General features: G+C 39.9%; 3 protein-coding genes across 4 annotated transcripts; all 3 read right to left on the bottom strand.

The window, feature by feature from the left end:
• Positions 1-713: 713 nt before the first annotated feature.
• eif2s2 (eukaryotic translation initiation factor 2, subunit 2 beta) lies at positions 714-5376 on the bottom strand. The gene is made up of 9 exons (XM_003444762.5): positions 5219-5376; positions 4020-4203; positions 3827-3927; positions 3575-3704; positions 3380-3480; positions 2577-2725; positions 2407-2463; positions 2207-2292; positions 714-2097 (listed from the first exon to the last, which is right to left on the bottom strand). The coding sequence occupies exons 1-9, from the start codon at positions 5231-5233 to the stop codon at positions 1922-1924; spliced, it is 999 nt and encodes a 332-aa protein (XP_003444810.1). The 5' UTR covers positions 5234-5376; the 3' UTR covers positions 714-1921.
• A 3120-nt stretch (positions 5377-8496) lies between these two features.
• On the bottom strand, positions 8497-14389 carry LOC100711648 (charged multivesicular body protein 4b). The gene is made up of 5 exons (XM_019349537.2): positions 14031-14389; positions 12498-12675; positions 11957-12071; positions 10598-10724; positions 8497-9850 (listed from the first exon to the last, which is right to left on the bottom strand). Exons 1-5 carry the CDS (start codon positions 14212-14214, stop codon positions 9786-9788), a joined length of 669 nt encoding a protein of 222 aa, XP_019205082.1. The 5' UTR covers positions 14215-14389; the 3' UTR covers positions 8497-9785.
• A 350-nt stretch (positions 14390-14739) lies between these two features.
• Positions 14740-23952, bottom strand: LOC100711919 (vesicle-associated membrane protein-associated protein B/C). Of its 2 annotated transcripts, none has more exons than XM_003444764.5 (6): positions 23600-23952; positions 22161-22313; positions 19730-19833; positions 19277-19357; positions 18335-18514; positions 14740-16882 (listed from the first exon to the last, which is right to left on the bottom strand). In XM_003444764.5, the coding sequence occupies exons 1-6, from the start codon at positions 23655-23657 to the stop codon at positions 16715-16717; spliced, it is 744 nt and encodes a 247-aa protein (XP_003444812.1). In that variant the 5' UTR covers positions 23658-23952; the 3' UTR covers positions 14740-16714. The 2 variants fall into 2 exon arrangements, with proteins under 2 accessions (XP_003444812.1, XP_005478375.1); XM_005478318.4 differs by having other exon boundaries at positions 18335-18466.
• Between the last annotated feature and the right edge of the window lie 2421 nt (positions 23953-26373).

The following is a 26373-nucleotide window of genomic DNA, read 5'->3' as shown; positions in this document are numbered from 1 at the left end:
ATCCATATTCTGACTCCAAATAGTATAAGTGCAAAGTTTGTGAATTTAACTTAAACATCCATGGTTTGGCTGTATAAAATTGTTGAAACACATTTATAATATGGCAAGTGGTGGAGATTAATGAGTACTTATCTGATAGGCTATGTGCTTAAGTCTGGCTGGTTATGACAGATTTATGTGACTTATAAATCAGTGATTGATGTGTTCGCCTGCATACTGGTAGTTTAAGCACAGCTAAAAAAACAACAACTATTATATAATGATATAGTGACATTTGGGCCTGCAGAGGAAACCTAACAATGGCACCCAGTTTCCATATTATCCTGCAGTCAGGTTCCAAATAAATCTGCAACTCGACATGTTATTACCGATCTCAAGGACATTGTCTCCAGTTACCATGGTTATCAGCTGCTCATGTTTTAACCTTGTGGGTCTGTGTTTGTATCATTACAGCAAACCGTGGGCCTCACAAGGACCGTCAATCACATCTGAGCAAGTCACACAAATAAGACTTAAATATTTTAATGGGACTCGAAAAAAATGGCCATATCTATAAACGGGTGAAGCGAGGGGGGCATAATGACGAGAGCCAAAGCCGTTCACTGATCATTACGACCTTTTTCCATTGCGACAGAGTGAAAACATCATAACGTCATTACCATGACTGACAATTACTAAACAGGCACTGTCATTAATGCAAGCAGAGAAAGTAGTGGAGAGAGAGAGTAGAATATTTTATTTTTGTAAAAACCAGGTTTTAAAATGATTCCAGCGAGACCTTTATATTCACATTCCTCTCAAAACAATTAAGATTGATACTTATTGATAGACTCTGGTGTAAATTTCTTTAACCACACTGCAAAATAGGAACCTGAAGGAGGAGACGATCTGAGGTGCCTGCTCAGAAGTTGTTTATTATTACTTTATTATTTTAGTGACTGGCGTTAGCTCATGAATCCTGCTCATCGGAGAGAGAAAAAAAAAGAGAAAAATTGAATCTTTATTTTCAAATTGACTTCATCAAACCTCAAGTGGCTGACAAAATTTTCTAATCAAATAAGTACACAAACTGCTCATCAGTGCCACAAAAGCACTCACAAACATACTGTATAATAATAATTTCTACTCGTCTCATAAACAGCCTCCTTTATTAGAGTACTCTTAATGTTGCTCTCCCCTTCATCAGCCCCCAAGTCTTCTGGTTTTGTGTCTCCTGCTACAAAATGATCAAAAGCAGGTCCTGTGTTAGGAGCCTCACACACTAGTTTCAGTGACATGTTCCTGTATGTACTCCAGCCCCGTGACTGATTTGTCTCTATAAGCTTGAGTAGAAAATCCTAGACTGACAGTTTTTTGTATTATCATTTAGGACAAGAGCAGAAACATGAACACACCCTTTAGTTGAGTTCAAGAAAAAAAACTATTCCTAGGCTCTGTTACTGTAGATGAACTTACCTTATCTACAATTTGGCTAATCTGAAGAAATATTAATGTCTGGTGCATGTAAAGTGGGAGAAAATAAACAAAAAGTAAACTTCAAGCTGTGTTAAATCAAGGTTTTTTTTGGAGGAATCAAGAATCACAGCAAATAGGAAACAGAAAAAAAACAAACAAACAAAAAAAAAAAACCCCTAAGAGCTGGAGGGTCCACCAACCAAACAAATCAAATGCTTTCAGCAGTGTATGTGTCAAACATCTGTTGTTTAACAGGTGCCTGAACCCTATCTGTCATCTTTAGACACTCTCACTCCCTGTCAGGTCAGGCCGTGACACAACCAAAATGACAGCCAAACCCTCCCGCAGTTCGATTCAGAGAGTCCTTTTAGCAGATCAAGCGGGCGCCCGACCCCAGCTTCGGCCCTTCTGATGGGGAAAGATCGGACCGTGAGAAGAGGTGGGGGGAGCCCAGTTTTAATGGCCTTTAGTTAGCTTTGGCGCGGAGCTGCGCCCTCTTGCCCGTCACAGCCTGGAAACCGGTCTTGATGCTGGCAACGGAGCAGCGGGAGTGGCACGTCTCACACTGCAGGAAATAGAGACGAGTGTCCTTCTGCAGGATGGTCTCCGGTGAGCGGCAGGTGTGACACGTCACATATTCCTCTGCAGGGGTGAGAACAGTCCACTCAACATTACTGTTCACAAGCAGGGACGGTTTAATTTTACCCCATCAATGTAACTTCACTGTAAAGAACATGTCATTCCTACTTACTGATATATCTTCTCAACACATTTTCTATCTGTTTCTGTTGAAATCTGCCTTTGATCACAAGCTGGTTATTTCCGTCAATGGAGCCGCTGTTAACAGAGAAAAACGCAAATTAAACTTTTACTTAAAGTGAACACACAAAAACAAAACGTGCCACAAACTTAGCTTGAGAACTGACACCACTTAAAATACAAAAAGCGTACCTCGTTCCCAGCTCAGCCAATAGAAAAGCGAGGAGATGTTTAGGCTGACGATGCAACCTGTGATTAATCGCATGAAAAAAACATAAAAATATCAGTTTGTGAATCACACATACTACAAGTGTCACTGAGATGCATCTGTCAGTAAATATAAAAAGCTACACGAGGCTCACAGTTTGCAGATGTCTGTGAAATTGACAAAGGAGGTTTTCTTGGTTCCCACTCGGACCACCTGGGGAGGCTTCATCACAAACTTCCTCTTCTCCCCAGCCACCATGTCGGGGTTCTTCTCCCTCATTATGTTGAAGACTCTGTTCAGGAGCTGGAACAGAGACAATACTGTGACTTTGTTTTTTTTGTCTATGTTCATAAAGTTTTCAATACAGAATATAAAAGGACAGAAGTTCAGAGCCCTCTGGGATCAGCTGAGAATAAAAAAAATAAATAAAAAGGTAAGCAGTGTGTAAATCTGTGCTGTTTATAAACCCTGTTCTCAAACTGGTAAATCCACCTTTATAATTTTACAAACCGTTTCACTCATTTCCTCATAGAACAATAAGTGGGGGATTTTAACAACTCTATTCAAAAAGTACATTTAATGCCGTTAAATATTCAGTGCAAAACTCAATACAACTTCAACATAAATGTAGATAAAAGCACTAAGTTAGTGGACACTGGCTCTATTCAGGCAGAAACTGTTTGCAAAGTAATTCCAGTTTAAAAAAATCTGTGGGGATGGGGCTCACAAAACCAAATGGGCTAAGGTCTTAACATCAGGACATTTATTAATGAGAGAGAGAAAAATACAACAGTCTATTATGTCTATGCGTACACAGCCTCACACAGTACAAAACAACCAAAAACAGTCTAATATTTATCCCACTTTACAGGAAATAACTTCACAAACAACTGTGACAGCTCTTTTTCTGCCTTTCCAGAATTGTTTCTAACTCTCTCATTTCACGTATCATCCTACCTCGTCGTAGGTGTAGTCTCTTTCCGAACCAGCCCAGGCTGGTCCTGTGGAAGAGCTGAAGGAGATCCCATCACCGTTCTTGCCATCATCATCATCCGGTGCTGGGAGAAAAAAAAGAAAAATTACATTATGGGTCAAAGATCCCTGTCCCTTGTTTCGGTTCCTAAGTTTCAAAACCATGCGATTTCATCGTACCGTCATCTTTCTCAGCGGTCTCACTATCATCGAAATCTACTTTTTTTGGCTTCTTCTTTTTGGTAAGGAAATTCACATCCAGGTTGTCCTCCTCCATAGCTTCCGTCTGCTCGCCTTCAATTTTCAGCTCCTGGTTTGGACAAGTGAAAAGTGAAACTCAGCATGTGAAAGTTATTGGTAAGCCAATCCAAATCAGTAGAAGCAAAAAGTTAAAAGTAATGCAAAATCAGAAAATGTTTATCAATGGCTGACCTTCAATCCCTCCTCGATATCATTTTCAAACACTTTCTTGGGTTTCTTCTTCTTTTTCTTCTGGTTGAAGAAGTTTAGGTCGTTCAAGTCATCCGACGTCTCTGGAAAAAAAACAAAAAACCCTTTGAGCTCTTAACTCTACACAACATAGTTGTGAACTGATACCGCACCTTAAATAGATCTAAAGTCTAACCTTTCTTCCTGCCTTCATCTTCATCTAGATCCACCTCTTTGTCATCTCCAGCCTCTGGTTCTGCCTCCTTTGTCTCCACCTCCTTAGCTTCTTCTCCTCCTGTCCCTTCTCCTCCGTCCTCCTCCAGCATGAAGGGCTTCTTCTTCTTCTTTTTCTTCTTAGTCATGTTGGGATCGAAAATCATCTGAAAAAGAGTGAATAAAAAAATAACATTAAAATAAATATTGAAATGCTGTCAAGCTTCATTTAGTACAGACACTTTATGGTTGCTTTAAATATACATAACGTTGACTGTTTCATCAGATTTTCCTTTTGAGTGGCTGTGGGAGTTAGTGTGAAAATTTTTTGCTTGTGAAATTTAGTTTTGTTTTCAGTTATGAAAACTGGACTGTGGAAAGACGCTATTTTTTCCATTATAGGCCAAAAGAAGTAACACGAAGTCATATCAAGGACTGAACAAAGAAAACAACAGATAACAAAATGCTGCATATCATCTTTACAGACAGAGGCTGGACTCTTGAGTTGATTCAGTGTACACTGAGTGACACACTGAGCGTGTCAGTACACTATTAAGAAAACTACCTACTGCTGTAGGTTTCTTAATAAAACGGCTTGAGGTAAAGCAACCCTCCAGAATTTTTAACTAACATATTGCACAGACTGCCCCCATTCAGTTAGAAAAATAATAATAAAAATAAAAATGTCGTACTATTAACATTAAGCAGCGGTGATTCTGGTATTTTGGTTTTATTTTACAGCCACAGGAGCCGTCCTTAAGGACAAACCGAGGTACAGAAAGCTTTTTGTCTCCAGCAGAAAACGTTAACAGTTAGCTCCGCAGCTCTGGTAACGGGAAGCTAAGGCTACATTGCTAGCTTCCACTCTTCTCTGAGAGTCCGGCGGAAGCTGCGACAGCTTGGATTGATGAGCCACGCTCAGAATAAATAACGTATATGCTCCGATAAATAGCTGTATATCAATATAATTGATGATTTTCTTGATATTCCGGCTGGCTCGGGCCGTGCTAGCCCGACTGCAGCAGCCATGTGAGCGCTACTGCGGACAGAAAGGGAGGGAGCAGCAGAGTCGAGGCCCAAAGTCATCCTCAGCACCGATGTGCGCCTGAAACTCAACGAATTCCGTCCAACAGTTCTTCACACCTACACAGATTAAACAGCGTCTGACTCGGAGTGCCTTACCTCGTCTCCTGACATGTTTGCGTGCTGAACAGTGAAATAAAAATGCCTCTTCTTTCTTCCTCGATCAGTCCCACACCGCTTCGCCCAAAATTTCTTGCATCAGCGTATGACTACAGTGCGCAAGCGTGAAGTCGCCAAATCCTGACGTGCTCGTGGTGACACCCCTTTCTGCGCTTGCGCATTGGCATTTTTTAGGGAACGTTCAAGATCGTGACTCAGAAATAATAAATTGGTGCTAAATATGCACGTTGTCGTTTTTATATAGTTCATTTTTTACAGTTATAATAGTAAAAAATTAAACCTTCATTTATCAACAACAAACTAGTCATTATAACATTACGATAGAAAATAATATTTAAGTAAAAAAAGGACTGAGAATATCAGCGAGAATAGTACCAGAAAAAAGGAAAGAAAATCAACTTGAATACAATTAAATAATACAGTAAAAATAAACTTACAAAACAAATTAAAAAAATTATAAACAGCATGCTCTACATTATCAGGCCATATTTCACTTTGTTGCAATCCTGACTAAGGAATTTTCATTTTCTGACGTGAACCTTTGAAAGTAAACAAATACCAAAATGAACACACCCATAAAGAATGTGGTCCAATGTTTCACTATGTGTTTGACAGAATAAACAGGAAATATTTAATGTTAAATTGCTGTCTTAGAAAATCATTGCAATTAAATATAATTTATCATTCTGAAGTGTGTTTCTTTTGCCTCTTAGGAAGGTTGGCAGGGATAGGTATCTGTTTCTAACCCTGCTAGTCTCAGGTAATCTTTCATCAGATTTTCTAGCCCTGCTAGTCTCAGGTAATCTTTCATCAGATTTTCTAACCCTGCTAGTCTCAGGTAATCTTTCATCAGATTTTCTAGCCCTGCTAGTCTCAGGTAATGTTTCATCAGATTTTCCTTTTGAGTGGCAGTGGGAGTTTGTTTGAACATTTTCTTCTTGTCAAATTTAGACAATTGATATAAAGCATAGGTAAATTTGGCTATAACACCTGCTATCAACGCTGTATAGCCCATTCTTTCTTTACAACCTGGAGCATATCTTTTAAAAGCATATCTTTTATTATGTATTTCCCCTTCTGATCTCATAATGATTGTCATAATGTCACAATGACTGTATACAGCCACTGATTATTATGTAAATATTTGCCGCTATGTAGCTAATGTGCTATATCCAGAATAATAGTTGTACTTTAAAGGAAAAATCATTGAGGTCTGATAAACAGGCACCATTTTTCAAGACTACAAAAGACCAGTGACACGGCAAATTGATTTTCTCTTTAGTTAAACTTTGTTGAATGAATACAAAACCTGGATATTTTAGGTTTTAGTGTCTTTGGAGTTAAAACCCCCCAAAAATGACCAGTTGCTTATCTCGTCTTTGTCTTTAAATCTCCTTTAAAAAGATTTTGTTAATATTTGTTTTTTGGTGTTTTTGTGATGCGAAAAGAAAAGAAAAAAGCTCCAGCTACACAACCCGTGCTTATCCTGGAACAAGATGCTGATGTGGTGGAGGACTACAGGTACCTGTGAGTCCACTTGAACAGCTGAAGAGAAGATCAACACAGATCTCAGTTTCCAAAGGAAGCTGAGATGCTCCAATATGTGAAGAGACATCATGGAGATGTTCATCACGTAGATGTGACGAGCACAGTGGACTTTGTTCTGCTGGGGGAGCTGGCGACACCAACAGAATGAGTAAACTGACCAGGAAGGCTGGCTCAGTGACTGGCCATCCTCTCCTATACTTACCCAACTGCCGCTCCCTCAAGAGACAGATACAGGAAATATTTCATGTTAAATTGGCGTCTTAGAAAATCATTGCAATCAAAAAATTTTTTTTATCATGTTGAAGTGTGTTTCTTTTGCCTTTTAGGAATGTTGGCAGGGATAGGTATCTGTTTCTAACCCTGCTAGTCTCAGGTAATCTTTCATCACATTACCTGAGACTGGCAGGGTTAGACAATATTTCATCAGATTTTTTTTAGCCCTGCTAGTCTCAGGTAATCTTTCATTACATTTTCTAGCCCTGCTAGTCTCAGGTAATCTTTCATCACATTTTCCTTTTGAGTGGCAGTGGGAGTTTGTTTGAACATTTTCTTCCTGTCAAATTTAGACAGTTGATATAAAGCATAGGTAAACTTGGCTATAACACCTGCTATCAATGCTGTATAGCCCATTCTTTCTTTACAACCTGGAGCATATCTTTTATTATGTATTTCCCCTTCTGATCTCATGACCTTCTGATCTCATAATGATTGTCATAATGTCACAATGACTGTATACAGCCGTTGATTATTATGTAAATATTTGCCGCTATGTAGCTAATGTGCTATATCCAGAATAATAGTTGTACTTTAAAGGAAAATCATTGAGGTCTGATAAACAGGCACCATTTTTCAAAACTACAAAAGACCAGTGACACGGCAAATTGATTTTCCCTTTAGTTAAACTTTGTTGAATGAATACAAAACCTGGATATTTTAGGTTTTAGTGTCTTTGGAACAGACCAGTTACTGTTCTCGTCTTTAAATCGCCTTTAAAAAGATTTTGTTAATATTTGTTTTTTGGTGTTTTTATGATGGAAAAAGAAAAGGAAAAAAACCTCCAGCTACACAACCCGTGCTTATCCTGGAACAAGATGCTGATGTGGTGGAGGACTACAGGTACCTGTGAGTCCACTTGAACGGCTGAAGAGAAGATCAACACAGATCTCAGTTTCCAAAGGAAGCTGAGATGCTCCAATATGTGATGCGACATCATGGAGATGTTCATCACGTAGATGTGACGAGCACAGTGGACTTTGTTCTGCTGGGGGAGCTGGCGACACCAACAGAATGAGTAAACTGACCAGGAAGGCTGGCTCAGTGACTGGCCATCCTCTCCTATACTTACCCAACTGCCGCTCCCTCAAGAGACAGATACAGGAAATATTTCATGCCACATCCCATCACAACATATCTGAATGGTAGTAAGGTATCTGCCAGAAAATAATAAATTATTATTGTTGATTTTGACTGCTAAAAAAAAGATTCTGTCATCATTGTCTTGTTTAAAGTACAAGACTGGAGTGATTTTAGAAATACTCTGTAACAAAGCTTTAGTTACCAATTTAATATTCAAGCTAAAAATGTACTCGCTGAGGTTTTTCTTCACTCACACTTTGTTTCTTTCTCTGGTGATCTGCTTAACTTAGTCATTTGACCAAAAACCAAAACCAAAACAAAACGCATGAACAGACAATGCTTCCACCACAATGAAAGAATTGAAAACCATTTAATGATTCGCAAATAATATTCTCATCTGGATAAATAAAACATAGAAATGCAAACATGCTTATCCATTTGTCCTCGTGTTACGTTTTCTATGTAAAAAATGTACATCATGTTGCTGAAAAACTAAAGGAATTCAACTCTTTTAAACTCTGAAATGCATGTGGTGTAGATTGGCTATAATCTAATCTTTTATAAACCACCATCTCCCTCTGGATGCAGTTAATAAGGTGTGACAACTGTTTAATATTACTAGTTTCTTTTTTTCCTTTTTCTTTTAAACATACATTTTGAAATGAAAACCTTTATGAGTGGGACAGACAGAGGAGGATGAAAGTGGTAGGTTATACATCTCTCTTACTAGCCGTGTGGTGTCACCTGTGTCGTGATTTCCCCACCGTTGCATGCTTCACGCAGCATCAACCGAAGCGCTCAATGGCAGCAATAATGCAGTGTACTTAAACAAAACAAACAAACAAACAAACAAACCCCCCCCCACCACACACACTCAGCTGGGATATTTACACCAAAGAACGAGAACCACTGATGGGGTTGGGAGGGTAAGGGGAGAGGCAAAGAAGGAGCGAGGGGGAGGAGGTCGAAGAACCCAACCTGAAATGAAAGAAGAGGTTTGGATTCTGGCAAACACACACAGCTCAAAGCTTCTTCAGCCAGCACACGCTCAGCTGAACCTTCATTTCCAGAGCAGTTAACAAGACGAGGGAGCAACGGGTTATTTTGTCAAGAAAATAAAAAAACAAAAAACAACAACACAAAAAAATGCCACAAATAGGTAAACGGGAGAAATCGGAAAGATTTTTTAAGCATTAATCATCCTTAAACACCCCCCCCCCCCCCCCTTATCATCCAGCGATGTTAACAATGCCAACAGCTTGGTAAATAACTCCATCTACTGCACCATCCAGCTCATAACACCACCCCGCGACATGAAATCTGTGGCCACCAGCATGGCACACAACAAGGACCACAAAGTGCTGCATTAAAATTGAGGGTAAAAATATTAGGTGACTTTGTCCAGTATAGCAGACCCTCACGGGCTCATTTGTACTGAGCACCTTGGGGGTCTCTAAAGGGGAAAAGGAAAAGAAAGACTACAGCATTGTTGCTTTTTTTGTTTTGTAGTGTTACACATAAAGTAGACAGTCCACTCTCCTCAGACACACAGAAACACTCAGACACAACATCCCATCAGTCCATTCGTTCCCCCCTTTTTCCTTTCCTCTCCGATGCAGGTGTGATGTGGCGGATGCTGCATTTACATGGCTTCCATCGCCCAGCGCTGCAGGTCCTCCATGTCGTCCTCGTCCTCCTCTTTCCTGGCTGTGGGAGGGAGGAGGAGGACAGAAATAAAAGATGTGATCTGAGGATCTCATCAAATCCTCATTCAGCATTAATCACTTCTAGGCAGTACTATTGTAATTCATTATTACAAAATACTGCTGCAAGAGCACTGACAGGGACTAGAAAGAGACAACACATTTCTCCCATACTGGCTTCTCTTCATTGGCTTCCTGATAAATCCAGGATTGAATTTAAAATCCTCTCCTCAGGTTCAAGGTCTTGTATAATAATTCCATTCGAGCACTTTACTCTCAGACACTACTTATATACTTTATACTTTTAATATTAGGCTTAAAACTTTCTTTTTGATAAAGCATATAGTTAGGGCTGGATAAGCTGACCATGTGACCTTTGGGGCAAGTGCCTGCTCATAAGGGATCGTCTGCTTGTTTTTTTTCCTTTATTATAACAGCATCTTTAGCTCAGGATAAAGGTAAAGATCCTATGAAATAAAGCTCCTTGAGGAAACCGCTGTTGTGATTTGGTGCTATATAACTAAAAATAAAACCATTGCAGCAGCATCACTGAAAGTTAGTAATTAACAGTTTGTATCTCCAGCGAACAACGTAAAAAATGCGATGCGAATGGTTACACACCAGGTCACCTAGCAACTCCTGAGAGCCAGCAGCAACACCTAAATCTTCTCTAAAGCAGGACAAAACAAACACACAAACCTGCAGTCGGGGTTGCTAAAGTGTTTCATGGCTTTTCTTGAAGAGTTCTTACCAGGTCTGGAAGGTAATGAGGTCGAAGGCACATTGGGGAGAGGAGCGGTCTCGGGTCCACCGATCTCCAGCAGATTTTTGTCCAGCTCTTCCTGTTCCAGCTCGTCCAGCTCGGCAAGCAGCTCATCCTGAGAAGCAAAGAAATTGACCCCAAGGATGAAGACCAGCACCAATGTATTCATACCAGCAAAAGCAAAAAGATATAAAAACTAATAACCAGACTCGGCTATACTGGGTTAACCCAATATCATTATCAGTGCAACATTCACACTCCAAACACGGGATAAAAGCAACTCTCTAAGATATGAGTAATGATATTTCTGAGTCAGGCGTATAAAAAGATGCTTATGTCATGTGCAGTAAAATCCCATCATCATCGTCTTTTGCATCTTTGCTTAGATAAGCAAAGATACAAAATACAGAACGATTTCACTGTGGCCAAGAGGATTCACGGTGGAACACAGCAGAATTTAGAAATGTGTTTAATGTGAATGAGAAAGGATTAGAATAGACACTGGAAACCAGTAACAACTAGACAGATGTAGGGCATAGACATAGTATAAACTAAGTATGGAGCATATGCATAAATGCACATTTAAATAACTGTACGTGTATGTGGTTGTGGGAGGCTGTGTGTTAAAGCCCAGTGTCTCTCTACACTCTCTCCGTTGTGTGGTTCAACTGCTTTGCATGCTCGTTAGTGTGCAGAGCCCTTCTCCTGATTGGTCCCTGGTTCTTCATTACTCTACCTTCTACATTTGCTGATGGACTGCTGCCCCAGTCCTGTGTTCCAAACAAGCTCCAGATTATTACAGAAGCTGGCTGGAAGGGGCTGCCAGTTTCATCTTTATATATATGCACCATGCATGACTACTCTGTGTACAGACAACAGATCTCAAGGTGGTACCAAAGGTTGAGGTTTTTTCTTTTAAATGTGGGTGTAGTTGTTTTTTGTCTCCTTTTGTGAAAAAAGACATCAAAAAACATTTTAAAAGAATCTATTAAAACCTTTTAGGTGCAACTCCACCTTCTCCATCTTGGTTAAAGCACACTTTAACGTGCCTACAAGCCAGGGTCGTAACAGTGTGTATCTGCAGTTATCAATATGTTGCTGTGGATGCAAGTACATATGAACCCTCCTGTACCATTTCGTTTTTTTGATTTAAGCTTAGAATGGAGTCTTTTTTCTTTAATCATCATTACCTGTTTTATTTTGCTATGCTCTCAATTTATTTTTGGTAATAAAATCTGTGAATAAAATGAGGCACTTGCACGTTTAGAATCACAAATATTTAATACTAACAGATGACAGATATACCACATAAATGTAAACAGAAAACACCTGAAGAGCTTCACCTACCTCATCAAACTCCTCTCCAAAGCCCACAGGTTTAGAGATGGCGTCAGAGATTTCCTGGGCCAGTTCCTGCTGCTCTGTAATGTCCTGCATCAGTTCATCCACTTTGTCAATGTCCCTGAAATAAGAAGGAAAGAGTGTGAGCAAAGAGAATTCACTCATATAAGTTTTATAAAAGAGGCTATTTAATCTAAATATGACGATTAGATGTGTGAGTAGTTCTACGGTAAAAACTAAGGAGGATGTCAGGCTTTTAATATACATGGCAGTGAAACCCACATACACTTTTTTATGGTTACATTTCAAAACATACAGATACTGACTGAAATAAATGCATAAAAGAAAGGATTACTGCATGTTGGTGAAATTATATGCATTTCATTATCAGCAAAGCTTCCTTGTAATATTTTTGATCATTTCAGAACTGACTGAATCTTCTTTACACTTGCTTTAGTCTCAGTAACAAAAAGGAAGTTGCAAATATAATCTGTGCAGAGAGGTTTTGTCCCAGTCCAATCGATCAGGCCTTGGTGCTCGCTCTTACATGTTTTCATGAGCAGACTTCATGGCCTTGGCAGCGAAGCCCATGTTTTTGAGCACTTCAGTGTTGGTGTTAGCGTTCTCCAGAGCCTCCCGCTGGAATTCGATGGTGGACAGCGTCCCATCGATCTGCTCGAGCTGCTTCTCGTACCGCTTCTTTCTTTTCAAGGCCTGAAGTGCCGCTGAGGATCCAAAGACAGGGAGTGGGGTGGGGGGTGGGGGGAGTCAGAATGAACAGATTGGCCTTGAAACACCATTTAGTGACAATGGAGAGAAACAGTGAATAATGGTACTTTAACACAGCAAATATTTGTGTTACTACCCAATCAGGCTGTCATTCCTGTTCGTCAGCTCTACTCTGTGAACATAGCTGATTTACTGCTGATTATTCGACCACGTTAGTGACAGTTTTAGCAATACGAAAGACAGTCAAATACAGCCTACGTGAAGACTAATGGAAAACCTGGAGAGTAATTAATCAGCCAAAGAGGTCAGATGACAACAACCCCTGAAACCTGATAGGCTATACTGATCCTGTCAGAGAAGGTTGTGCTACGCTGAGTCATTCTGTGTGAACTTTGTGAATCACAAGAAGGAAGTGATTAGCTAATGTACCATACACTGCAGTATTCTGACTAAAAATTGGCACTAAGTCTTTTTTATTTTAACTTAATACATCTGGTGGACAGGTCGCCAGTCTATTACCAAGCTAACACAGACAACCATAAATCATCAATTGACCTAATATCATGCATGTCTTTGGACTGTGGGAAGAGCTGGAGAACCCGGAGAGAACATGGAAACTCCACACTGGCTGGATTTGAACCTGCGATCTTCTCTTGGGAGGTGACACCGCTAACCATTCTGATCTAAATTAAATTTACTCTGATCCCCAGAAATGTGCTTGATGTCAACAAGAACAATATACAGGTACTAATCTATATGGTTGGTTCCACGTTGTGGTAGAACATGGTCAACTTGTATTACAGTTAAGTTATGAGCCCCAAGCTATGATCGGCTCACGTAATCATCTGTAAGGAGACTGTGGGACCTGCTGGAGGTCTACGGGTTTCTATACGGACATCTGATCAAGGTGCAAACACGCCCACCTCTCTGACACTTATAACACGTGCTCAACCCTTGTCCTGGCTAACTGGGTCGATATCTTTATTGTCGCTATATTTGCAACATGATACCTAACAGTCTATATACACCACACCTTCAACCAGGTCTCCTGATTTTTAAACGGCCACCTATGAGTCAAAAGAAAACTCGAATATCGGCAAAGGCCAAGGCTAGCGTCCCCGCGGGGCCATAAGTTAACGGTGATCACATGATGAAGTCAGTCACACAGGGAGCTAGATAGCCGCCCATCCAGGCTGGCAGCCATGGCCGTGGTAAAGACGCTGGATGACACCTCGGGAAAGTTAGCCAACTCAGCTAACGGGCTAGCTAACGGTTAGCTTGAGGTTGCTGACAAGAAAATCTAACAAAAGCAAGAGAAGAAACTACGAAAAAAAACCCCGCGGTCTCTCACCTCTTTTGTTCTTCGTGCCGTTTTTCTTTGCGGTCTGCAGCTCCTGTTCGATCTTCTTCTCTAAAAATTCCTGTTTCTTGGTTAGCATCTCCTCCGTCTCCCGGAGTTTCTGGATCGCCTCCTGTGGACTCGGTCCCTTTCCCGATTTTCCTCCTCCTCCAAATATCTTGCCAAACACCGACATGTCTGGGATATTACACAGCGCTTACTATAAAGACAAAAAACAAATGCGAGATATCTTAGAAAATAAAGCTAAAGCTACGTCTCTGCTAAGCTACTCGGACACTTCGCCTTAACCTGGACCCTGGAAGGGTTGTTGATGTTTTTCCACTTCCTGGATTAGGCCCACTGACGTCATTCTGCCCGGCGAATGAGTGGCGTCGTCTGCAAGTTCTCTGTCGCCATCTGCCTGACAACTGCTTTTAATCCTCTTTAATTCTTCAATCACTCTTCTTTAACAAGGAATATATTAATAATAATGACAATAGTTTTTCCTCTTTTGAGTTTAGCAGCTGTTGTGCTTTCGTGCTTAATGAACCGTCCCCAAACGACAAGTAAAGGCAGTATTTTTGCCACTGTATAGATTTTTTGTCCTGCTATTCAAGTACCAAAGTATTAGCAGTTACAGGGATATGCACACCCTGCTTCCCTGATTGCATTCATAACTGAAAGGGGGATAAAAGAAACCTTTCACAGAACCAGACAGTTGGGGGTTTATGTATTTTAATTCATTATGATGCTACATCATCCATGGTGGCTGTTTATTTTCTTCCTTTAGTACAGTATGTTAATAACTTTGCCAGTTATCTTTTGAGTCTTTTTATTTTTATTTACATACAAAAAGAGTATCCAATTACTGCGTGATTACATTGTTGTGACTGTATCTGCAGGTGTGGTCTGAAGCGCTGATGCCTTTGTCGTTTTTAAATCCTTTAACGTAGTGTGTATTCACAGGTCAGTCCTCTCACAGCTGCCCGCATCCAGACATATCTGACCCCCTCCCTGCCTAGCCCCATGCAAATAAGCAGATATTCATTTTTTTTTTTTTAATTTTGAAGAAATGAATCAGCCGAGATGGTCATGTGATGGCCAAGATAATACAGCTGTGTTATCTCACAACCACCAGAACTCAACAGGACACAAACGGAAAAGGTGACGGCAAAGAAAACAAAAACGCACACAAACTGATAACCAGACTCAAGATGGTCCCTTTTGGAAAAGACAGTATTTTTTTTTTTGTTTGTTTGTTGGTTTTGCTAACATGGATTTTTCAACACTCAAAAAATAAAATAAAATAATCATAATAAAGGTCATTCCATGCAGACTACAGAGTGCACACGTGAGAATAGTGCATTTGAATATTTTCAACAACAGAAGCAAAGTGTCTACATGACAACACAAGAGAGGAAGAAGAGAAAAAAGAAAAAAAAAAAAAAGGCAAACAACTGCTGTAATACACCAGAGGGCGCAAAGTCAATGCACCATGGGCAAAATTCAATAGAGTGGTCAGAACTCGTGTTACATACTCTGATGTGTATGAATAAATAAGAGTCGGTTTTGCATGATCTGTCCACAGCTTTGTAGTCGGAAATTAGGCCTTTTATTTTTTTCTGTTCAGCGTCACTCTGTGTGCGAACCTGAGGAAGTAATTAATTAACAAAAAAAACCAAAAACCAAAAAACAAGCATGAAGATGTAAATTACAGCTTTGTTTTTGAAACAATGAAACCAAAAAAAAAAAGCCAAAAAATAAAAAAAAAATAAAAAAAATAAATCACCATACAGAACACGTTCTTTCTGAAGTCGTAATTGTGAATTTACCGAGTGATGATTTTACTTAATTTCTACAGATTTCTGGATTACACTAAATCATCCAAATATTCAATTAGATTTTCAACAAACACCCCCATTTTTGCTGAATAGAAGAAATCTGTTTGGATTATTTATTCATTTTTAAACCAGCCCTATTCCTTTGTCCTAAAACAGCCTGTGAGCCTCACCGTCTGTGGTCTCCTCGCATAAAAACATTCACACAGTCCGACACATCACTGCTCCTGCAGGAGGCAAAACACACACACACACACACACACACACACACACACACACACACTACTGGCTTTTTCTTTTCTTTTTAAAACCCCAAACTCTTTAGAGGACAATACATGAAGCTTGAGTCTAGAGAGAAAGGAAAAAAAAAATAAAACAGTCTTTCACTGACAAACTGTGTTCACCTCTCCTTGCAGATTAATAAATGGAAGAGATTATCAGAAGAGGGTTAGAGCTTTTTTTACGGACAACGTGTGTAAGCAACTTATGAAAACTTGCGAATCAATGAAAGACTTTAGACATTCAGCCAGCGTGAAGCCACTTAAACACACGACTAACTGTTACCTGTGCAAGTTAGGGAAGATCATTTAAGGAAGAGAGATGGACGGAAAGAACAGATCAAAAAAAGAAAAAAGGACCTGTGACAAAAATGCTTGCACTCATGGTTTAACTTGGGATAGCCTTCTTTCGTTTTCTTTTTACACCAAACCATCATGATATTGCCTTAAATGTTAAAAAAAAGAAAATAACAGATCAACATAAACCCAGAAGACATCCCCGTCGCCGTTGCTGACACGCGTCCTCCCAAGCACGCTGTCTATCCGTCCGTCTGTCACTGTGCTCTGTCCGTCTGTGTCCCTACAGGGCCAGCTTGCCAATGATGACTCCAATCACAAAGAAGAGCACGCAGAACGCCAGCACGCGGGTGCTTAGGCCTTCGTCCCTCACGGCTGTGGTGGCCATGGTGGAGGAGGAGTGAGCGGTGGCCACTGGTGTCACCTTTCTCTTCCGCAGACCGTCATCCTCCTGTGATGAAGACGAGGAGTCAGAAATACAAATACACGCTCATAAGTTGACTTTTAATTTGGTAGAATTTGTCACTCCGCATCTAACTTATCAAAAATCTGATATAAAAATAAATATATCTCATTACTGGATTTTTAAATAATGTTTACACCAGGATCTTTTCCCATCATTTAACAAAGAGCCAGCATTGTGAACAGTTTTACTTTTCTGTTGCAAGTAGCTATAACAGTGCTGCCTTCAAGTGCTGTCAGAATTTTTAAATTATTATCAAACTACAGAAAACAAACGAAAAAAAAAAAAAATCACAGATAATAACAATACGGATATCAAAAGGACAAGGAAGCTTACGGGAAATTTTATGCTGACTATAAAGCTTTATATACAAAACATACAATTTTCACAAATGCTCAATGTGTCCCCCTCTCCATGCATGGCATTTGTCCACACCATATCCAAACCTGTCCCATACTTTTGCAAGCGTGTCTGGAGTCACTGCAGCCACTGCTGTTGCTATGATACACCCAGTATGATGATTGTATGTTTGTTCCCACACTCCTAGACGACTGGTTTAATTTTCCTGAAACTACCTATGGTTTGTAGTATGTTAAGTGATTAAAACTACAACATCAAATAAAAAATACTTTCTTTTTCAGTGTATTTGTATTTAGAAACTGCGTGATCGAGGCCGGTTTGGAAATGTATGTCGTTTTTATGCATCTAAATAAAACAATGTTTAGGTTTATATCCATGTTACAAGTACACTTTAATGGTCACCAGAGGGTCTAAGTTGTAAGAACTGGCAGGACTTTACTTGCTATCTGGTGTGTCTATACGATTGGACAGCATTATTTGAGAGAGAGGGAAACCTTCCTGGATATTTGCATCGCTGGGAATGGCAGGTGTGGTTGTTCATTCCTTTAAGGTAAAGTACTGACTTGCCTCCTCAGTCATTTCCATCTTAATTTCTATGTTTCCAATTAAAAGCCCCTATTATTTATATTAAAGAGAGGGTTAAAGTGTAACTGCTAGCAAAATTTTGCTACAGTGATCGTGTAGAAGTGTAGTTTTAAACATTACTCAAAATCACATTTACTCATAATTATGTAGTAATTAACCTATTCAGGTTTATGATTTATAGGCTGATCAACATTTACACATAACAGAAAAGACGTTTATAAGAATCAGCGTAAAGAGCTGACAATGATATGAGCCACACCACATACAGGATGGGGTCACTGCTATTCGGCCTTTTCTTTTCATTCTGTTTCACAGTCCTAATGAATCTTTCTTTTAAATTTCAGACTTGGTCTTGTTCCTCCTATATTTAAGAGTAAACTCCACAGCAACGCTTCGTCTGTTAGCACAAGAGAAGACGAGCTAGAGCAGAAAATACAAGTCTGACTGGAATATGAGACAGACACACAGGCTCTTATTTGTTTTAGCGCGTCTCACCCTGATCTGTTTGTTTTCTTCCCGTAGCCTCTGCACTTCCATCTGCAGTCGCTTGCACTCCTCCATGATCTTCTTCACTTCTCCATCATCCAGCGAGGCGCTGGCTGACTTGGGCAGGACAGAGTGCTCAGTCTTAACAGAGGCAGAGGAAGACACAGTTTTGATGATTTCACTGTCATGCTGTGGAGAGAGTGAAGATGGGGAGTGGTCGGTGGGATGAGAGTGGAAGAAAAAAAAAAGGAACGAGGGGACATGCAAAGACAAAGCATGGAGATTAAAGTGGAAACAAATCACGAAACAAAATAAATCACGAGATGGGTGATACAGTGATGTGTAGCTGATGGACACAAGACTAAAAAAAAATGCTGAAAGGAGGAAAAAAACTAAAAACTACTACTCCACTGAAACATAAATTAGATGGTTTCATCTGGTTTTATTCTTTGAAGGGGACCTATTGTGCTCGTTTTCAGCTCCACACTTTTATTCCATGTCGCTGCTAGAGCTCGACATGATTTACAAATCAAAATATTCCTTATTCATCTTATACTTGGCTTTGGCACAGCCAAACAGTTGATCCATTGTCTGAAACGAGAACTTTCAGCTCCTCACCTTTTAACTCTGCCTTCTGTTTTAGCCAACCTTCTTTTGATTGGCTGCCTCTCCTCTCAAACAGAAGGTTTGGGCAGCAGCTTGGTGGGGTGCCCGTGATTTCAGCCAGATTACTGCTTACAACTTTTCCTGCTTTTCTGTCACAACAGGTCCCACTAAATACTCAGTCAGCATATAATCTGTTACTACAGACAGCTATTATCATGTACTTAAATCAATGAAGTACACAGTGGAACAACCGTTTGTGGAGCTCATTGGGGGTGTGATAAAATGTGACTGATTGTGAATGTTTAAAGTGATGTGGCAAATGCTGAAGTGAAGAGAAACACTTACAGTTTTGTCATTTTCTAGAGGCATCTCAAATGCACATCTCAACTTTGAATCCATCAGCTCTTCAGGCTTTGCCTCCTTCCACTGTTGACAAGAAAATGAAAAAGGGAATCTTTAGATTTCTCTTTTTTCATATCACATACGTTCATTTTTCACAAATGTTCATACTTCAAAGGAAATTCTCAGCAGAAATGGGAGGTGCATAAAAATGTATACATTTGTCAAACTGTTTTGAAATAGCTTTTGCGCAATGAGACAGATACATTGAGCAAGCTACATTATTCAACAGTTCAGCTGAAGATTGACTTCTGGAAGACACAGATGCCGCTAACGCAAATAAGCAAAACAAAACTCAGGGCCGAGAGGTAATGTATGAAATTTAAACCCTTCAGATTCTCCAGTAATAAAATATCCCGCCCCCCCCAAAAAAAATAAATATTATGCTCAGGTACTCACAACTCCTTCCATGTCAGTCATGTCATATGGAGCCAGCATGGACTGCACCATGAATTTGTGTTTACTCTTTTCATTGGGGTCATAGTCAAAAGGCTGTAGCATAACTGTGGACAAAAACAAAGGCAGAATGAAGAAACCAGCATTTGCATGTCTCATAAACCAACAGAACACAGAACACATCACAGGTTTAAAATGAATTTAAAAAAAAAAAAAAAAATGTCAAGAAAAACACTAGCCATTTTGAATTTGAAGAATTTGTAGCAACATGTCTCAAAAAAGTTGGGACAGAGCCATGTTTACTGTGGTTTACTGTGGTTTACCATTCCCTCTTGTTTTAACAACAGCCCATAAACACAGAGGAAATGGGACCAGTTGCTGGACTTTCAGGGGAGGAATAGTGTCCCACTCTTGTCTGTTATAAGCTTCTTGCTGTTTTTGGCTGGTAAAGGGTCTGGACTGCAGACAGGCTAGTTCAGCACTTGGACTCTTTACCTAGAAAGTTATACTGTTATGATAGCTGCACTATGCTGTGTTTTATTGTCTCGCTGAAATATGCAAGGCCTTCCTTGAAAAAGACGACTTCTAGATGAATATATTGCTCTAAAGCTTGTATGTACCTTTCAGCACTTATTGTGTCTTTCAAGTAGTACAAGCTTCCAATTTCATAGGGACAAATGCACCCCGAATACCATTAGAGCCATACATAAGCACTTTTTGCTTTAGTTCAGAGGACGTGATGTCTTTTAAAAAATCTTTTATGTGTTGCTGCCATGAAATTCGAACTGAACTCATCTTATTCATGAGGTAGTAAAATGTCTCACGTCTAAACATTTGACACTTTTCCATCTTATGCTGTGAACAAAATGTTTTCAAAAATGTAAACTTTGAGTAAATTATACCGCCCTCCAAAAAAATAAGGAATAAAAATAGAAGAATAAAAAAGAAAATGATAACTGCAGGACACAGAAACTACTTTAGTTGTCAGTCTTTTTTTTAAATTTTAACTTAAATATAATAGTTCTGTGCAGATTAGACAGATTATTGGGAAAGTCATGAGGAGGCATGTGTGTAAAATGTCTCCAAGCATGATGTAATTATAAACTCAGGTAGTCACTGCAGTAACCATTACATGTAGTGCAGGCGAGACGCTTTATTTGCGTGCTGCAACTAGGGCTGCCACGATTACGTTGACCATTAAAATCGTCGACGACTAATTTAATAGTCGACGCGTCGTTTGAAGCTTTGTAAGATCCCAAAGACGCAGGAATAAGTAGTAGTATTTAAGAGTGTAATAACGGACTGAAACAGAAGATGGCAGCACTGCATGTACAAGGATGCCAGCTGCCGTTAAACCCCGAAGAAGAAGAAGCTGTGTCCCAGAATTCATAGCGCGGCCCAGCGCAGTTGTCAACAATGGCGACAGCTAGTTAGTTTTAATATTACTCTTATTATTTTTTGGGGGGGTCACAAAATAAAGTTTAACATATTTTCAGGCCAGAATGTAGCTGTTTAACCTCAAATATCTGCTCAGTTTATCAAGACACCACATATTTTCAAAAGCACTCCGACGTTTTCGGAGACGTCTGTTACCCATCAGCTCGATAGTTAGCCAGGGTTCAAGGCTCACTAGAGCCCGTGAGAACACCGGACTCCCGGCAAATCGTTTTCAAACCCACCGCTGTCTTTCGCTACTCAGGTTAAACATGTAATATAAGTCACTTAGATAACTTAAAAATGTTATTGTTTGGCTTTTTTTAGTATTTTATTTGTTCCTGAGTAAATCGGTTTGGCTGAGAAAAGTTATAGTTTTTACACAGCTGAATAAACGTCAAGCAGACAACTGATTATCAGAAGTATGAGAAGCTCGAGAGTATACTCCGGTGTCCTGTTAAATTTTAGATAGCAATGAGCAGACGGCTGAGTTTATTAAACTCCACCGAAACAATCTGCAAATGTCATTAAAATTGAATAAACTATCATCTTGTCTTTATTTTTAGTTAGCTCATACCTTAAACACTTCAAGCTGTAAGCTAATGATAGTTATATAAGAGCAGATGCATGCTGGTGCAATAAACTGTACGTTTTACGTCCAATGGATGCATGATCTGATTAGTCAACTAATCGCAGAAATAATCGGTGACTAGTCGACTATCAAAATAATCGTTTGTGGCAGCCCTAGCTGCAACACAATACATGGTGGCTGCTAGTTCGACACTACGGTTCCATATCTGACGCTGTTAAATGTAAGTATATTACACTTTATCTAGCACTTAAATTATGACAACTCAATATAGTTTGACTTCCATTAAGTCCAATAAGTTAATGTTAATTACAGAGTTAGGCAAAAATGGATCAGTATAAGCCTTTGGACTTCTACATTAGTTGGCTTTACCAACTTTTCTGGATGGCAAGAAGATGCAAAAACCCTTACCAGAAACATTTATGGAGGTTCCAGCGTCAATTATGCCACTGTTTGGGCGCACACAGTATCTGCGAGGTGCGGTCGTCTTGACTTTGAAACACACATTTCTATCTGTGGGGTTGGTCAGCTTCAGGGTGGCGGTGACAACATCTGTAAATGGGCCTGAGGATGAGAAAGAAAGAAATGCAGTGACTTGACTGTGCGTGCGAGCATGTGGGTGAATTTACACATGCCTCGTAGTTTGGGCACAGATGCAGCATTTGTTTGTCACTTGGACTCCTCGTTAAGAAAACAAAGTGGGTGCACAAAGATTGTCCCAGGACATGTTGGTAAAAGTGCAAATACACACAATGTAAAAAGCCATGTCTGCAAATATGAATATGAGAGCAGATTTTTTTGAGGGGTTTTACAGAGCCTGCCACAAAGAGCAAATTAAACATTAAAACAGTGGTGAGAGCAGCAAAGTGTGCACGTGTTTATAATTCATGCCACGCCCTCAGCCAAACGTTGGATGCTATAGAAAAATTACTAGATGGTTGTCTTAAGTGCTAATGTTTTCCTTTTGTCTCTGTAGCAATTAGGTCTCTCACACTTTTCTTGACAGCTTAATCGTGGTTTTGGAAACTGATGCTGATGCAAGTAAAATCAGTAACAGAGTGGGTGTATGGATCTTCTCCAAAGCCCTGCAATAATCAATCAGTGAACAGCCCACTTCAAACTGATACCACCACCCTAGGCCCTCACTTGACCCATTTCTGCAGCAAAAATGACACACCAAGGTAATTATTCAAGAAAATAATCATTACCACTGGCACTGCAGCTCAGTCCGTAATTTCATAATCATTGTGCTTGGATACAGAAAAGCTGTAAAGGAATTCGGGCTGCACAGTGGGAGAAAACGCCAAATCTCCTACCGGCTAGCTTAAAATATTGTGAAATAGCATGGTAATAAGGATAAGCAATGACACCCTGATCGTAGAAAATGCTGGAATAGGGAATTCTTTGCAGTCGGGCGGTAGAAACGACACCGAAGGGGAAGCTTAACTGAACCGTTAGATCACATCGAGGTGTTTCCAATGCTGTCAGAGTATAAAAGAGAAAGTATGACAAGCAAATGAGAGAAATAGAGAAACGGTACGGGCGGCCTGCCCTGACGCTGCAATGACAGCTAGCAGTTTGCCTTGTTGCTAGTGAGATTAGCTGGATGCTACTCCAGCGAGCTAGTTAGCACCTTCGCACAGTGTCGTTTCACCTGTCACCGCACAACTGTCGTACACGCAATGTAGACTACAGCCAACAGCTATATCCCTCTCGTTTTACCACAACATATACAGCTAATGGCACATTCAACTACTCGGTAATGCAGAAATCGAAATACTGGCTCTCATTTACAACCCCTCCTGTGTTAGCTACCTAAGCTCGGCCCTGCCCTCCGCTTCTTCGGTTACCTCTGAATTTCAGTTCGTGTTGTGGCTCCAGCAACAGGACTTGTTCTGGTCTGGCCATGTCCCAGGGCTTCTTCCTGTCGTGACGGCGAGGACAACAATATTTTTGTCGCAGGTGGCCCGCAGAGGTGAAGCAAGTTGGCTCCCGAAGAAACAACCCGGCCGCCCTCGGTTTTTCTACGGGAGGGTAAATAAAGAGGGGGGATTTCTACACGCACAAACAAACACCGCCACTCGAACTGACAGGCTGGCTGACTGACTGCCACCGACAGCTGCTGGAGGCTAAAAGGTGCTACTGCTAACTTTACTAGCAGCGGAGACGAGGAAGGAAAAGGCTACGTCACGCTGTGGGCGGGACTAGCAGGTGACGTAGGCTGGTTTTTGTAAGTGCTTTTTGTAAGCGCTGTCAAAGAAAAGTCCAACATTGAACAGCTCAGGACTGAGATAAGATAGCACTATGAACACTTGAGCCACAATAAAGATTTTACATTAAGGTCTAAAGCACTACTACATATGCTAAACATTCCCTAAAATATTATGTTTTAATCTTAGTTTTAATAATGAAAAATACAAACCATACAGGTATATGGAAGAAATTTCAGATCCTTTTGGCCATAGACTTTTAAAGTCTTCTGGTTGCTCCCAGTAGGGGTCACCACAGCAGATCATCGGTCTTCATCTCGCCGTCTCCCTTGAATTCCTTCTCACACCAGCCATCTGCATTTCCTCCATCACTACATCCATGAATCTTCTCTGAGGTCTTCCTCTTTTCCTCCTGTCTGGCAGCTCCATATTCAGCATCCTTTGCATTAATACATATTTATTATACCTCTGCACATGTCTAAACCATCTCAACTTGCCTGTCTTGTTAGTGTCATATCTCCAAACCATGCAGTATAAACAAGCCTCACAGCCACCTTGCAAACCTTACCTTTGAAAATATGCCAACCAAAATTCCTCTAATAGATCTGCATAACCCCTCACCATAGGTAGACTTTGAATTAGGTAACACCAATTAACTCAGCCAGATTTGACACCCCACAGAAAAAAAATATGGAGAGGCTGGTCTGTGTTTTTCTTGGCTTTGTTTTTTTTTTTTTTTTTTTCACATTTGTGTCTTATGTTTTTCTAAATCAAGTTCTTGCTGAGTGCTCCAGTTAGACTTATTCCCTCGCCTCCTATTTTATATCTGTATCTGAATGGAATATTGGGGGGGGGGGGGGGATCCATCAGATATGAGTTCTTGCTTGCTGTGATTTTCTACCACCATATCACAATCCATCCTCATTACATGCTCTTCAACACCTTCCTTGAAAAAAAATGACCGGCGTATGGTTTTGGATGCTGCTTTCACTCCATCCTTGTCCCAACGGTGACTTTGGCATCAGCTTAAACTTTGCTTATGTTGGTGAGACCAGCAGAAAAATAATAATAGAAAACAAAAGTAAACTCTGCTAACGTCAAAGCTTAAAATAGTGAAAATTTCTTTTTATCCAAGGAAAATGTTGAGTTTTTGGATACGGAGAGCTGGAAAATAAACTGTTTTTTTTGTTTAAAGAGTACAAACAAAAAACAAAATGAACATGTACTAGAAAAGTCTTGTGCATCGCTTTCATACACACTGCTTCAAAACACATCTGGTAAGTTTTGAAAATATGGAATCAACATGTCAAGTTTTTAAGTTTAGGTGCTTAATGATAAAAAATATATTTTTTTTTTATTAAGTATCAGGGCACTTCTTAGGCTGCAATATTTCCTTTTGACTGAGACCATGGAAACTCAGCTGAGTAGGCTTGGAAGTTACTTTATCCAGAATAAAACTAGGTAATTTTACCATTAGATACTCACTTCGGTGTTACATGCAGGAAAATCATTTACACCAGCAGTGTCAAACATAAGGCCCGGGGACCAGAATCTGCTCGGCAAAGACTCCAAGCTGGCCTGCTGGAAGTCTTTGGAAATTGTGTAGGAGGGCATAAATCCTGCACTTAAATGTATTTTCAGAAGTTTTATTTTTCCTACCGAAGAAGACCTCCCCCACAGCCAAACGCTAAGTAATAGATAAGTGCCAAAGTTAAGAGGAGGTCTGGATTTTTTTTTTTTTTTTTTAAAAAAAAAAAACAAAGTGTCCACAGTCAAGTAATAAAAATAGGAAATTCAGTTAAAAACTTGCCATTTCATAATTACAGGACCGTCTAGGCAAACAGCTACCAGATCTTTGTAATTTTACACATTTGAGCCCGAAGAGTCATGCTAACACATTTATCGTATATAGATAAGATATCTCAAGCAGTAAATATGCATTTAAATGATTTTATACAGGCTGAAAGATTTTCTCCAGTACAGCCCTTTTAAGATCAAAGTGGGCGAGCAGTTGGCAACCCATTGTGCTTTTCTACTTGTGCTACATCCTTTCATATTCTGTTCTTCCTGCCAGTCACTCTTTGAGATCGTTATATTACACATGTACTTTGAGTAGCAGTAGAAATAAATGAATAAAGAGAAAAACATAAACAAGGAGCCTAAAGAATTTATAGAGCTAGACCTGAAATAGCAAATATGTTTGATACAGTGTATTCAGATCATACTTCTGATTGTAAAAGCTGCAAGACAAGGCATGTCTGGTTTTTTTTGCGGTGGGGGAGGAGGGAGAGGATATCCGTGTCATCCCCAGGGAACATTAAGGGTTTTTTTTTTTTGTTGCCTTTTTTTTAAAAATACCAGCACCATTAAATATTGAGCGATTAGGTCCGATACGTTATTGATTTTCACAACGA

This window comes from Oreochromis niloticus, linkage group LG20, assembly GCF_001858045.2.
Source record: "Oreochromis niloticus isolate F11D_XX linkage group LG20, O_niloticus_UMD_NMBU, whole genome shotgun sequence".
In the NCBI taxonomy this organism is placed as follows: Eukaryota; Metazoa; Chordata; class Actinopteri; order Cichliformes; family Cichlidae; genus Oreochromis; species Oreochromis niloticus.
This window is presented reverse-complemented; position numbering and strand designations above follow the sequence as displayed.

Excerpts from the sequence above, each read along its gene's own strand:
- eif2s2 (XM_003444762.5), bottom strand. Across the intron at positions 3,705-3,826 it reads ATATCGAGGAGGGATTGAAG|GAGCTGAAAATTGAAGGCGA; the intron begins GTCAGCCATTGA and ends TGTCCAAACCAG. Across the intron at positions 2,098-2,206 it reads TGTGTTGAGAAGATATATCA|AGGAATATGTGACGTGTCAC; the intron begins GTAAGTAGGAAT and ends TCACCCCTGCAG.
- LOC100711648 (XM_019349537.2), bottom strand. The coding sequence starts at position 14,214 with ATGTCGGTGTTTGGCAAGATATTTGGAGGAGGAGGAAAATCGGGAAAG. Across the intron at positions 12,072-12,497 it reads AAGTCTGCTCATGAAAACAT|GGACATTGACAAAGTGGATG; the intron begins GTAAGAGCGAGC and ends TTCTTATTTCAG. Across the intron at positions 10,725-11,956 it reads TTGGAGAGGAGTTTGATGAG|GATGAGCTGCTTGCCGAGCT; the intron begins GTAGGTGAAGCT and ends TTTGCTTCTCAG.
- LOC100711919 (XM_003444764.5), bottom strand. The coding sequence starts at position 23,657 with ATGGCCAGACCAGAACAAGTCCTGTTGCTGGAGCCACAACACGAACTG. Across the intron at positions 22,314-23,599 it reads ACACGAACTGAAATTCAGAG|GCCCATTTACAGATGTTGTC; the intron begins GTAACCGAAGAA and ends TCTCATCCTCAG. Across the intron at positions 16,883-18,334 it reads AAGAAAACAAACAGATCAGG|GAGGATGACGGTCTGCGGAA; the intron begins GTGAGACGCGCT and ends TCTTCATCACAG.